The sequence below is a fragment of the Lagopus muta genome, chromosome W (assembly GCF_023343835.1).
Source record: "Lagopus muta isolate bLagMut1 chromosome W, bLagMut1 primary, whole genome shotgun sequence".
In the NCBI taxonomy this organism is placed as follows: Eukaryota; Metazoa; Chordata; class Aves; order Galliformes; family Phasianidae; genus Lagopus; species Lagopus muta.
In genome coordinates, this window is record NC_064471.1 from 2,294,163 (window position 1) to 2,309,155 (window position 14,993).

Here is a 14,993-nt window from a genome sequence, read left to right on the forward strand (position 1 = left end):
AGGAAACCAAGTTGATTAGTCCCTCCAGTAGGCTGTCTTGGGAATTCTGATCTCCATTGGTTGTATCTGTTACCACCATGGATCCATCAGCATTAGGCACGGTAGTCAGTTTGTCTATGATACCTTCTTGCTTGCTCTCCATTCTGTTCAGCTTTTCAGCTACCTTTGCAATGGCTGAAACACAAACTCGTAGAGGGCTTAAATGTAACTCAAAGTCTTGAAGTTTATTAATCAGTTCATTTATAAGGGGTCTTCATTCCCCTCTACCATACATTGCTGCAAATGTACTGGCGTACCTCTCTGGTGCAGTCTTTGTGAATGTACGCCACATGCTTGGTGTACACCTGACTCTCTCAGGATCATGGAATGAAATCGGGGCTATGTAGCATTTCCACCACAGCATATTCTCTCAAATAACTGATGCCTTTTTCTATATCAGTCCATTTCTTTTTCTCAGGCATCAGATCATCTTTGAAGGGGTATCTTTCTTTTACAGCTAACAACATCCGCTTCCAGAGGGTGAAGGCCTGGTTCTGGCATGTACCAATGCCTCTGTCAATGGCTGATTCCCTAGCAATGCCACCCAATTGGCGAGCTTCTCTTCTATCTAGCCACACACTGTTGGCCCCATTGTCCCAACATCGAAGTAACCAAGTGGCAATAGGCTCATCTGGGTGACATGAGAAGTCTTTTCTCAGACTTCGAATTTCATTCATTTTCAGAGATCGATCAACAAGGGTAACAATATCTTGCTCACCTCTTCCTCTTTCAGGACTTCTTGTTGCCCTCGTAGGCGTTGGTGACCGTGGTCTTACTGAGGGCCCCTCCCCTGGGCTCAGGGATGCTTCTCTTAGACCTCGGAGCCAATCCTCTGGACCTCTTTCCTCCTCTTTCTTCTGTTCTAACTGAGTCGAGATTCGTTTTGTTTTCTGTCCTCTTACAGGGGCGACTGACATCAATTGTGGTGCCTCCTGTGGTTGATCAGGTTGGTCAGTTCTGATGCTCTCACCCTCTAGCTCTGCTTGGAGTCTGTGTTGTTTGACTGTGAGATTATTTAGTTCAGATTGGAGAGTGTCTCGCTCAGTCTGGAGGGTGTCTGTCGCAACCGGCGTTGAGAAAAGATACGACCAAGGGCTTGATCAAGCATTCTCAAACTTTAATCAGAAGGCAGCGTTATTTATTACAGCGTATAATGAGGCTAATACATATTGCAAAAGGCGAGCTCCTGATAGGTCGGCGCGCAGGTAGCTAATAACAACCGCAGCTGCATTCCCACGGTCAGCACCCCCAGTTCTGCATCCTGTTATTCCTTCATGTTGGTTCCTTATAATCCTGCTGTCCTTGATGATGATAGGTTAGCAGGCTCGTGTTTATGCCTAGTTATTTCAGTCTTATCAGTGGGGTTGTGTCAACATGACCCTTTTCTGCAAGCCAGCTCTCAGCAATGCTCTCCACAATTCCCCCTTTTTCTTTTAAGGCTAGCAGATTGGCAGAAAAGGCTCTAGATGTAATGCAAGTAATTAAGCTTTGCAGACAGGTAAGACAGCAAGGCACGGATATCATAACCAATAACACAAATCCCAGGAGGACCAACAAATATTTAATTATGTCGCGCACCCAGGGGCCTAAACCAAGACTTTTCAGCCACTGATCCAGCCCCAGACCCTCTTCTTCTCGTAGGCTAGAAGTTAGCCCTTGTAAAACAGATAGTTGCTTATGAATAGATTGCGAGTGATCAGACAAGTTCATACAGCACATACCTTCGAGATCCTCACACCCATGCCCATGCACAAGTAGCAGAAAATCAATTGCGGCACGATTTTGCAAAGTGGCATGGCGGACCGAGTCTACATCTAATAAAAGATTACTAATAGCAAGTGACGTAGCATTAGTTTGCTTAGCGAGCCAGCAGCCCAGTTTGTTGAGGGTAGATAGAGCTTTGGCGCTGGCTACCCCAGGAGCTAATAGAGAAGAAAAGAACCTCTGTTCAAAATTCCAAAAGTCAGTGTTTGAGTCGCATTCTTTAGTGAAGGCATGAGCCATACGTTTGTGCCTTCTAGGCTGACGGTGTTGTAATACCATTGACGTAGTGGGGGCTAACAGTGACAATCGACCTAAGGTACAAAGCACACCCCTCAAAAAAAATTTTTTTTTTTTCTCTTTTTTTTTTTTTCTTTTTCTATTTCCTTTTTTGTTTTTCTTTTTTTTTTTTTAATTTTTTATTTATTTATTTATTTATTTATTTATTTTGAAAGCAAAGCGTTTAATGTCCTTCTCATGTAGACTAATAGTGAAAAAACAGTCTTTCAGATCAATAATGAGAAGGTCCCAGTTACGAGGTATCATACTAGGATTCGGGAGACCAGGTTGTAGCGGCCCCATCCCTTCCATTTGATTGTTAACTGCTCTGAGATCATGTAACAGTCTGAACTTTCCGGATTTCTTTTTATGACGAAGATGGGGGTGTTCCATGGGCTGGTAGACGGTCTTAAATGGCCAAGTTCTAGCTGTTCCTGAAGTAACTTGTGTGCCTGGATTAGGTTTTCCCTTTTTAGGGGCCATTGCTTAACCCAAATCGGAGAGTCTTCTAACCATCTTATTTGGATCGGGAAAACCAAAGCAATGGCCCCTACTAAAAACCCTTCTTGTCATTTGTTAGTCGAAACCCCAGCTGGGAGAGTACGTTTCTTCCTAGCAGACAGGCTACACCAAGTGGGAGTGGCAGAATTGACATCTTCAGTGAGAGGCTGTAGTCATCGATATTAACAGTCAGTAGGGGTGTCTGTCGAGCAATTATCATGCCTCCCACACCGGTGACTGTACCTGAGGCTTCGTAGCATGGCCAGTGCTCGGGATAAGCAGATGAACTGATGATGCTAGAGTCGGTGCCTGTGTCTAGTAGCGCTGAGAGAGAGATCTTTTCCTCTTTGTATACTATGGTAATGTGCTGCTTGGGTCGCTGGCCTAGACCCACTGAAAGCAAGACCAACTTATCGGAGGAGCCAAAGCCACCGCTGCCTCTTGGTCGAAACTCCCGAGGGGTAATTCCAACCGTTTGCTGCTGGAGGGGAACGATTTGAGCGAAACGTTGACCCTGTTGAACCGTAATTGGAGGCCAAGGCGTGTATGCCATCACATAAATCTCTCCTTGGTAATCTGCATCAATCACACCTGGTATGATAAATAATCCCAACATAGACGCAGAGGATCTTCCCAAAATTAGTCCTCCTATAGGTTGGCCTCCAATAATGAGTGGACCCTTGACCCCGGTGGAGATGCGGGTGGGTCGGTCTGAAGATAGCGTGACAGTTACTGTGGCTGTCAGGTCCAGGCCGAGGCTTCCCCGTGTTGCAGGTTGTAGGACTGGTCCTGTAGTTCTGGTTGAGCAGAGGTGGTCGCAATTTGTGTCCTTGCGCGGCGGTCCCTTCTCGCGCTGGTCTGGGAGTTTCCCGGATGGCAGGCTTTAGTTCGGTGGGGGCCTTGACCTATTAGAGCACTAGAGCCGGGACCCTGTAAGGGCGCAAGTGCAGCCAGTACCTGACTCTGACAGGCTTGAGCCTGTGCTTTCATACCTTCGCCTAGCTCTTTTATAGCCTGGACTAAGAAAGCCTGTGGTCCAGAGGGTATATTCGCCATTTTTTCTAAAGCTTCCTCAATGGTCCACCCACTGCTAAGATTATTCAGAATTGATTTAGTGGCAGAGTTGCAATTCTGCAGAGCACATTGTTTTAACATGGCACCCTTCATATAGTCAGGCACCCCCGCAGCATCAATAGCTGCAGCTACCCTGTCAATAAATGATCCAAAAGCCTCATCCCTTTTCTGCTGAATACCCATGTAAGTGGGGATACCCCCAGGTGCCCTAATATGACGCAGGGCAGACCTTGCACAATTCATAGACTCACGTAATTTGTCAGGTCCTAACATCGCCTGAGCCTCGATTCTAATAAAATTGCCTAAACCCAGAATCTCATCCAGGGTAATCTGGAAAAGAGGATCTCCTGGCTGACGCTGAACCAGCACACTTCTTTGGGCTTCATCATGCCAGTGCGCATTAAATAGCAATCGCTGATGTTGGGTTAATATCAACCTGGCTATGCCCCTAATGTCTGTGGGCAATAGTACTTGGGACCCCCAAATGAAATCCAACATCTGTTCCGTTGGCTCCCCTGTTATGCCATACTGACTAACTGTAGCTCTGAGTTGAGACAAAAGCTTCCAATCAAGATTTAGAATCGTTGCCTGCATTCCCCCGGCCGCTAATGGCGTATACACTACAGGGAATGCCAATTCTTGCACAGCATTCGCCCCTTCAGCATCCCCCTCCTGCACACATTGGCGCGCCAAATTTGCCCATGCCTCTCTACGCTGTTTTTCAAGAGCCTCAGTCAGCTCACCCCCCGCTCCCGGAATAGGCTCTGCCGACCGTACTGGCTCCCTGAGATCTGGCTGGGAGGGCGGCTCCGCTCCTGGAGGGGGAGCTGAAGGATCGATAGCATGAGCTCCGCCGGAGCCAGGAGGAGGAATAGTAATAACATTAACGTCTGGGGGAATGGGCGGCGGCCACTCATACCTCTCATTTCGCTGGTGTGCCGACACAATTTCTTGCGCGGCTCTTTTCTCTGCTCGGCTCTGCAGGAGCGCGTTATGTACCGGCCGCCACAATCTACCTAATTTCTTGGCTACCTTATCCCCGTCCAGGGTGGCTTCCCATAGATGGTCCCCAAACCTCCTCCACTCAGATAATTTGTGAACAGTATGAGGGTTTACAAAAAACCCTTTCTCCTGTCCGTATTGCAAGAGCCCAGGGAGCTCCTTTTTTATATCTATATCTTTTATCCCTCGCTTCTCTGAGAAGCATGTAAAGAGCATATAAGCTGCTTGCCTGTCCATTCTAACCTTTTGCCAGTTGCAGCCTCACAGGGTCCGGCAGCTCGTATCGGCTAGGCTCTCAGATGAGGTCACCTAGGGCGCGGCACTCCTTCACTGGATAGCAGTGCTTTCGCCGTCCCCGCTGCAGAAAGGACCCGAACCAAGACGCCGTCGACCGTGGTGTTCCAATGATCCTGCCAGCAGTGATCACGTCAGGATCACCATTTGTCGCAACCGGCGGGAGAAAAGATACGACCAAGGGCTTGATCAAGCATTCTCAAACTTTAATCAGAAGGCAGCGTTATTTATTACAGCGTATAATGAGGCTAATACATATTGCAAAAGGCGAGCTCCTGATAGGTCGGCGCGCAGGTAGCTAATAACAACCGCAGCTGCATTCCCACGGTCAGCACCCCCAGTTCTGCATCCTGTTATTCCTTCATGTTGGTTCCTCATAATCCTGCTGTCCTTGATGATGATAGGTTAGCAGGCTCGTGTTTATGCCTAGTTATTTCAGTCTTATCAGCGGGGTTGTGTCAACATGACCCTTTTCTGCAAGCCAGCTCTCAGCAATGCTCTCCACAGGTGTCGAGTTTAGATTGGAGGGAGTATCTCTCGGATTCGAAGGCATCTCGTTGAGATTGGAGATTCCTTCTCTCAGCTCGGAGATTCTCCCCTTCAGCTTGGAGACTCTCTCTTTGGATTTGGAGACTCTGTTTCTCAACTAGGAGACTCTCTCTCTGGACCTGGAGATTCTCCCTCTCAGCTCGGAGTCTCTCCTGAAAACTCTCCTTCTCAGCCTGGAGATTCTCCCTCTCAGCTCTCAGACACTCTCTCTCAATTTCACAAACTCTTTCCCTTTTTGGGATACTATTGAATAAGGCCGGATAAGCATTAGCCAGGCCCCAAATCATAGAATCATAGAATGATAGAATCATAGAATCACCAAGGTTGGAAAAGACCTTCAAGATCATCCAGTCCAACCATTCACCTATTCCCAGTAGCTCCCACTAAACCATGTCCCTCAACACAACATCCAGCCTTTCCTTGAACACCCCCAGGCTCAGCGACTCCACCACCTCCCTGGGCAGTCCATTCCAGTGCCTGACCACCCTTTCTGAAAAGTAATACTTCCTAATGTCCAGCCTGAATCTCCCCTGCCGTAGCTTGAAGCCATTCCCTCTGGTCCTATCACTAATGACACGAGAGAAGAGGCTGACCCCCAGCTCACTACAACCTCCCTTCAGGAAGTTATAGAGAGCAATGAGGTCTCCCCTGAGCCTCCTCTTCTCCAGGCTGAACATTCCCAGCTCCTTCAGCCTCTCCTCATATAGCCTGTGTTCCAGACCCCTTACCAGCTTTGTTGCCCTCCTTTGAACACGTTCTAGGGCCTCAATATCTTTCTTGCAGTGAGGGGCCCAAAACTGGACAGAGTACTCGAGGTGTGGCCTCACTAGTGCTGAATACAGGGGAACAATCACCTCTCTGCTCCTGCTTGCAACACTGTTTCTGATGCAAGCCAGGATGCCATTGGCCTTCTTGGCCACAAATCATTTGTGCCTCCTCAGATCTGCCTGAGCTGCAACATTCCTGTCTCAAATAAATGCTTAAGCTTTCAGGGTCTTTCAGGTGTTCAGGAGTCAAGTTCCATGACACCGAAGATGTCCATCTCTCTAAAATCTCAACCAAGCCTTTCCACACTCCCTGCCATTCAGTATTCTCTGGTTTTGGGGAAGGCTTCCTCAAAATACAATAAATACAAAAACTGACTGAAATAATGAACAGTAAATTCAGGGAGATTAACAAAGCCATCAAGTGAGCATTCAAAAACTGCATAAAGGATTCAAAGGAGAGACTGGGAACCTGTTTAAAAATCCCAAGTTCTGTGAAATTCAGCACTCGTGAGGCCGCACCTCGAGTACTCTGTCCAGTTTTGGGCCCCTCACTGCAAGAAAGATATTGAGGCCCTGGAACGTGTTCAAAGGAGGGCAACGAAGCTGGTGAGGGGTCTGGAACACAGGCCATATGAGGAGAGGCTGAAGGAGCTGGGAATGTTCAGCCTGGAGAAGAGGAGGCTCAGGGGAGACCTCATTGCTCTCTATAACTTCCTGAAGGGAGGTTGTAGTGAGCTGGGGGTCGGCCTCTTCTCTCGTGTCATTAGTGATAGGACCAGGGGGAATGGTTTCAAGCTACGGCAGGGGAGATTCAGGCTGGACATTAGGAAGTATTACTTTTCAGAAAGGGTGGTCAGGCACTGGAATGGACTGCCCAGGGAGGTGGTGGAGTCACCGAGCCTGGGGGTGTTCAAGGAAAGGCTGGATGTTGTGTTGAGGGACATGGTTTAGTGGGAGCTATTGGGAATAGGTGAACGGTTGGACTGGATGATCTTGAAGGTCTTTTCCAACCTTAGTGATTCTATGATTCTATGATTCTATGATTCTATGAAATTAGCAGCTCTTCTGCAAACAGGTTTAAAAGAGAAATCAGAATCATTTTTTTCTCTCTTTACAGAAGCAAGATAGTAGTGCTTAAAGTTTACAAATATCCCAGAACACTGGCAGTCCGCCTAGACTTTCAAGGTCAAGTTTTCAGTGAGCACCGGTGAAAAAGATAAACTTTCCCAACGAAGCTCTCGGAGAGCAGAGAGAGATTCATTCTAAAAAGCTAAAAAACAGCCTTTGCCCGCATTCTCCACCAAGAATGTCAACGGTTTAAGGGCTGGTTCGGCCCAGTTCCGTGACGAGCGGGGCGGAGGGATCCGCAGATCCGCGCCTCTGGAAAAAAAATGGAAACAGGATACCCCAAAATAATTAAAAACAGCGGCAACGATCTGAGGAGAAACAAACTAATTTACTAAGTATATTATTGGAAGCAAGATAACACACTATAATACAATATAATCAGAATTGAAGCTAATAAATCAAATATAATGAGAGAGAGAATGTCCAAAAGGTGGATAGGCCTCACCACAACGCTGAGGTGAGATGCACAGTCCAGTTGAGCAGCAGGGAGACGGGAGCAGCGCCCACAACGAAGGGCAGGCGAGAAAGAACAATCAGGCGACCTTGCCAGGAGTTAAACCTCCTCTCCCTGACCGCAAAGTCCCCTGGGGAATGTAGTTCTTCTCCTCTTCAGGGCAGGTACCCAGGACTTGAGCATTAACAGTTAAAGTCCCAGTGCCCCACATGATGTTATGATGTGGAATACCGAAAGCCAAAAAATCACAAAACCATGACAAGTATAAACTACCAAGGCCAGCTCTCTGTTCTTAACAAGATATTTGAGGCTGCAGACAGAAATAGTACTGTCAACGGTTAACGGGCCAGTTCGGTCTGGTTGTGTGATTAATGGGGTAGGGGGACCCACAGACCCACACCCTGACAAAGGGGAAAGAAAAGAGGAAAAGGGGAAAGGGTAGGAGATGGGCCTAAAAGCAGTAGTAGTGATATGGGGAGGGAAACTAATTTGCTAAATAAGATATAGGAATGCAAATGGCACAGTATAATACATATAATAATACATATAATAATAATTGGAATTGAGGCCAATAAATCAAATAAAATGAGAGACAGTGTCCAAAAAACAAAGGACTTACTCTAATGCTGAAGGCAATACGTCTAGGGAGCATGCAGTGCTGAGATGAACAGGAAAAAAAAGGGGCATCTCACGACCTGAGAAAAGTTTTATCTTTCCCTCAGAATGGAAAATGGAAACACACAGTCCTCTGGGGTATGTAGTTCTTCTCTTCTGAGAACCAGGTACCCAGAAATATTGACAATCAACAATGCCCCTCCAGGTGAATGTAACGTGTAGCCTACATTCTGTGGCCAAAGCAATGGAGAAAAAGGCATTAGCAATGTCAATGGTGGCATACCATTTGGTGCTTTTGACTCCAGTTTATACTGGAGTTCTAACATGTCCGGCACAGCAGCACTCAGTGGGGATGTGACTTCATTCAGGCCACGGTAGTCCACAGTCAGCCTCCATTCTCCACTGGCTTTATGCACTGGCCATATGGGACTGTTAAAAGGCGAGTGAGTTTTGCTGATCACTCCCTGACTCTCTAGTTGACAAATCAACTTATGAATGGGGTACAAGGAATCCCTGTTGGTGCGGTACTGCTGTCTGTGCACCGTTTTTTGTAGCAATCGGTACCTGTTGTTCTTTTACTCGCAGCAGCCCCACCACAGACGGATCTTCTGACAGGCCAGGCAAAACAGACAGCTGCTTAACACCTTCTGTGTCTACAGCAGCTATTCCAAAGGCCCATCAATACCCCATTGGCTGCTTGAAATGCCCCCTTCTGAGGTAATCAATGCCAAGCATACATGGAGATCCTGGGCCAGTCACAATAGGGTGCTTTTACCCATCTTTACCCATGGGGCTTGTTTTGGTCTTCAACAGTCAACTCTTGAGAACTCCCAGTCACCCCAGAAATATAAATTGATTCTGCCCCTTGGTGACTCAAGGTGACTTTTTTGATCATCCTGATCTTCATCAGGTATTTCTGATTCTGCAATGGATTCATCCAAATTAATCAATAGAGACAGTTCCTCCAGTAGACTGTCCTGCTTTTGTTACTTTCGAGGTGGCTGAAATGCGAGTATTAAATGGAAGTAATTGTTGTCCATATTTTTGAAGTTGTCATGGTTTTGTGATTTTTGCTTTTTGGTACTCCAAAATTATTATTCCATGTTAGAACTCCAGTATGAACTGGAGTCAAAAGCAGCCAAATGGTATGCCACCACTGACATTGCTAATACTTTTTTCTCCATTCCTTTGGCCAAAGAATCTAGGCCACAGTTTGCTTTGACCTGGAGGGGCGTTCAGTATACCTGGAATCGTTTGCCCCAGGGGTGGAAACATAGCCCAACCATTTGCCATGGGCTGATCCAGGCCGCATTGGAACAGGGAGGTGCTCCTGAGCACTTACAGTACATTGATGACATCATTGTGTGGGGTGATACAGCAAAGGAAGATTTTGAGAAAGGAGAGCAAATAATCCAGATCCTTCTCCGTGCTGGTTTTGCTATTAAGCGAAGCAAAGTGAAAGGGCCTGCCCAGGAAATTCAGTTCCTAGGCATGAAGTGGCAAGATGAACGTTGTCACATCTCAATGGATGTGATCAACAAAATCACTTCCATGTCTTGGCACACTAATAAGAAAGAGACACAATCGTTTCTGGGCATAGTGGGCTTCTGAAGAATGCATGTTCCAAACTGCAGCCTCATTGTAAGCCCACTTCATCAGGTGACACTGAAGAAGAATGATGTTGTGTGGGGTCCTGAGCAGCAGCAGGCTTTTGAGCAGATTAAACAAGAGATAGCCCGTGCTGTGGCCCTGGGGCCAGTACGGATGGGACAGGATGTGAAGAACATCCTCTATACTGCTGCTGGAGAGAACGGTCCCACTTGGAGTTTGTGGCAAAGAGCCTCAGGAGAGACCCGAGGCTGACCCCTGGGATTCTGGAGTGGAGCCTACAGGGGGTCGGAAGAGGGCTACACTCCAACTGAGAAGGAGATCTTAGCTGCGTACGAGGGGGTTCAGGCTGCTTCTGAAGTAGTCGGTACTGACACACAGCTCCTTCTGGCACCTCGACTGCCAGTGCTGAACTGGATGTTCAAGGGAAAGGTTCCCTCCACCCATCATGCAACTGATGCCACTTGGAATAAGTGGATTGCACTGATTATACAACGAGCACGGATGGGGAACCTCAGCCGTCCAGGAATCCTAGAGGTTATCATGGACTGGCCTGAAGGTAAAAATTTGGAATATCACCAGGAGAAGAAGTATCACGTGCCAAAGAGGCCCCACCATACAATGAACTACCAGAAAATGAAAGAAATATGCCCTGTTCACAGATGGATTGTGTCGTATTGTGGGAAAGCATCGCAGATGGAAATCTGCGCTGTGGAGCCCCATACAACAAGTTGCAGAGGCCACTGAAGGGAAAGGAGAATCAAGCCAATTTGCAGAGGTAAAGGCTGTCCAACTGGCCTTAGATGTTTCTGAGCGGGAGAGGTGGCCAATGCTCTATCTCTACACTGACTCATGGATGGTAGCAAATGCCTTATGGGGGTGGATACAGCAGTGGGAGCAAAATAACTGGCAAAGAAGGGGTAAACCTATTTGGGCTGCTGAACTGTGGAAAGACATTGCTGCCCGAATAAAGAATATGGTTGTAAAGGTGCGCCATAGAAGATGTTCATGTGCCCAAGAGTCGGGCTACTGAAGAACAGCAAAACAACCATCAGGTAGACTGAGCTGCCAGAATTGAGGTGGCTCAAATAGACCTGGACTGGCAGAACAAGGGTGAACTATTCCTAGCTCGGTGGGCCCATGAGACGTCAGGTCATCAAGGGAGAGATGCAACATACAAATGGGCGAGAGACCGAGGGCTGGACTTAACTGTATGTGCCATTGCACAGGTTATTCATAACTGTGAAACATGTGCCATCATCAAACAAGCCAAGAGGATGAAACCTCTCTGGGAGGAAGGGCGATGGCAAAAGTACAAATATGGGGAGGCATGGCAGGTTGATTATATCACCTTGCCACGATCTCGCAATGGTAAGCATTATGTGCTTACTATGGTGGAGGCAACCACTGGGTGGCTCGAAACATATGCAGTACCCCATGCTACCGCCCGAAACACCATATTAGGGCTTGAGAAACAAGTCCTGTGGCGACATGGCACTCCGGAAAGGATTGAGTCAGATAATGGGACTCATTTCAAAAATTTTCTTGTAAGTACTTGGGCCAAACATCATGGAATCGAGTGGATTTATCATATCCCCTATCATGCACCAGCTTCTGGTAAAATTGAATGCTACAGTGGGTTGCTGAAAACCATGTTGAAAGCACTGGGTGGTGGAACATTTAAGCATTGGGAGAAGATTTTAGCAGAAGCCACCTGGTTAGTGAATACTAGAGGATCTATCAATCGTGATGGTCCGGCTAGCTCCCTACATACTGTCAAGGTCAATACTAGAGGTTGTGTCAGTTGTGATGGTCCTACCCAATCCAGCTCCCTACATACCGTAGAGGGAGATAAGGTCCCTGTAGTACATGTAAAGAACATGTTGGGAGCAGAGGTTTGGGTCTTTCCAGCTTCTGGGAAGGGCAAACCTCTGAGTGGAACTGTTTTTGCCCAGGGACCTGGGTCCACTTGGTGGTGATGCAAAGAAATGGGGATGTTCAGTGTGTACCACAAGGGAATTTGATGTTGGGGGAGTGCAGCCAGTAATTCCATGTAAATACACAGATTTTTGTGTGTGCGTGTGTTTAATGTTTGGTAATTACTGTTTGTTTGTATGTATATTAGGCATGATGTAGTGATGTAGAATAAGGGGTGGAATGTCATGGTTTTGTGATTTTTGGTTTTTGGTATTCCACATCATAACATCATGTGGGGCACTGGGAATTTAACTGTCAATGCTCAAGTCCTGGGTACCTGCCCAGAACAGAAGAAGAACTACATTCCCCAGGGGACTTCGCGGTCAGGGAGAGGAGATTTAACTCCTGGCAAGGTCACCTGATGCTCTCTTTTTTCGCCTGCTCTTAGTCATGGGCGCTGCTCCGGTCTCCCTGCTGCTCAACTGGACTGCACATCTCACCTCAGCATTGTGGAGAGGCCTATCCACCTTTCGGACATTCTCTCTCTCATTATATTTGATTTATTAGCTTCAATTCTGATTATATTGTATTATAGTGTGTTATCTTGCATTCCGATAATATATTTAGTAAATTAGTTTGTTTCTCCTCATATTGTTGCCTCTGTTTTTAATTATTTTGGGGTCTCCTGTTTCCTTTTTTCCAGAGGTGCGGATCCACGGATCCCTCCACCCCGCTCGTCACGGAACAGGGCCTAACCTGCCCGTAAACCGTTGACAGAAGCGTAATGATCATTTCAAAAACTAGGGTCTTCTCTGTTGTTCCTCGTATCTTTCAAATGTTGCTGCTAGTGTTCTGGCGTACTTTTCTGATGCTGTTCTTGTGAGTTATGACCAGGGAACTGTATGGAGCTGAATACCAGCTTCAATGTGTTTGAAACAATCATGGAAATATTGGCATATCACAAACTTTGTGTCATGTGGGTACCACAAATGTTCACACAGGAACAGAAAGAACTCTTTATGCAAGTTTGTTAGGACCTACTGAAACAATAAGAGGCTGAAGGTGACAGATTCCTGAATCTTGTCATTACCAGTGACGAGACATGGTGTCACCACTACAAGCCCAAGTCAAAATGGCCATCCATGGAGTGGTGCCGTGAATTCTCCATTGAAGAAAAATTTCAAGGTGCAGTCCTCAGTGGGTAAATTGATGTCCTACTACACCCACCATAGAGTCAGGATTTGTCGCCTTCCGACTTCAATCTGTTTGGGTCAATGAACGATAGACTGTATGGGCGATATTTACCTCACAACAATGCCATCGTACTCACAACATCTGTGAAACAGTGTGTCACCTCTGCTAGTGCAGATTTTTACAAGCATGGTGTCATGGTTTTATAATTTTTGATTATCAGTATTCCACATCATAACATCATCAAGGCCAACTATATACTGGGCTGCATTAAAAAATGGGTGGCCAGCAGAGAGAGGGAGGTGATTGTCACCTTCTACTCAGCTCTTGTGAGGCCCCATCTGGAGTACTGCATCCAGGCCTGGGGCCCCCAGCACAGGAAGGATGTGGAGCTCTTGGAGCGGATCCAGAGGTGGGCCAGTAACATGATCAGTGGGCTGGAGCAGCTCTCCTATGGAGAAAGGTTGAGGGAACTGGGCTTGTTTAGCTTGGAAAAGAGAAAGCTCTGGGGAGATCTCATTGTGGCCTTCCAATATTTGAAAGGAGCGTATAAACAGGAGGGAGAATGGCTGTTTACAAGGGTAGATAGTGATAGGACAAGAGGGAATGGTTTTAAACTAAGACGGGGAGGTTTAGGTTAGATATTAGGAGGAAGTTTTCCACTCAGGGTGGTGACGCACTGGAACAGGTTGCCCAAGGAGGTTGTGGATGCCCCACCCCTGGAGGCATGCAAGGCCAGGTTTGATGTGGCTCTGGGCAGCCTGGTCTAGTGATTGGCAACCATGCCCACAGCAAGGGGGTTGAAACTAGGTGATCATTGTGGTCCTTTTCAACCCAGGCCATTCTATGATTCTAGGGAGTTTTTGCTGCCTGCATCTAAAATGTATGCCTGTGTGTGTATGTTGACTGAAACTCGTAACCCTCTGTGCTGCTCTGAGTGCATAGTTTGCTTGCCTCTGCTCCTGAGACAGCCTGTCTCTCAGGTCCAAACTTACCTTGAAAGCGCACCGTTCAAGCTTTAGCCACACTCGCCAAGGTAGGATGTTGTGTGGCTAAGGAAAGCAATGCCACTAGTGATGCTTTAGCAGGCTTGCCCAGTGATGTTGATTCTGTTCAGCATGCAACTTTTCAAAATTGTGCAGCCATTGATTTTCTATTTTTAGCCGAAGGGCATGGTTGTAAGGATTTTAAAGGCATGTGTTCTATGAACCCTAGTGATCATTCAAAAATCAGTATATCAGAGTATATAAAAGTTGAAGATTGTCTCTAATCAGTTACAGGTACACACAGAATGGGACCCTCTGGGATTCTTTTCCAGGTTGTAGGAACTTGGGCCAAACATGTTCATAGAATCATAGAATCATAGAATCACCAAGGTTGGAAAAGACCTTCGAGATCATCCAGTCCAACCGTTCACCTATTCCCAGTAGCTCCCACTAAACCATGTCCCTCAACACAACATCCAGCCTTTCCTTGAACACCCCCAGGCTCAGCGACTCCACCACCTCCCTGGGCAGTCCATTCCAGTGCCTGACCACCCTTTCTGAAAAGTAATACTTCCTAATGTCCAGCCTGAATCTCCCCTGCCGTAGCTTGAAGCCATTCCCTCTGGTCCTATCACTAATGACACGAGAGAAGAGGCTGACCCCCAGCTCACTACAACCTCCCTTCAGGAAGTTATAGAGAGCAATGAGGTCTCCCCTGAGCCTCCTCTTCTTCAGGCTGAACATTCCCAGCTCCTTCAGCCTCTCCTCATATGGCACGTTCATTCTTTTCTTAGTGGGTTTAATAGTATTTTTTGCCATTATGCTCTG

General features: G+C 46.9%; 2 protein-coding genes across 2 annotated transcripts in view; both read right to left on the reverse strand.

The window, feature by feature from the left end:
* Positions 1-14,993, reverse strand: part of LOC125686445 (Golgi phosphoprotein 3-like) — a 163,001-nt gene that overhangs the window by 61,149 nt on the left and 86,859 nt on the right. The window lies entirely within an intron of this gene.
* LOC125686427 (uncharacterized) overlaps positions 2,265-14,993 on the reverse strand; it is a 201,567-nt gene continuing 188,838 nt past the window's right edge. Inside the window, exon 2 of the mRNA XM_048930395.1 lies at positions 2,265-6,024. Coding sequence (XP_048786352.1) covers positions 3,322-4,893 — 1,572 coding nt within the window. The 5' untranslated portion in view covers positions 4,894-6,024 and the 3' untranslated portion in view covers positions 2,265-3,321. The remainder of the gene's footprint in view (positions 6,025-14,993) is intronic.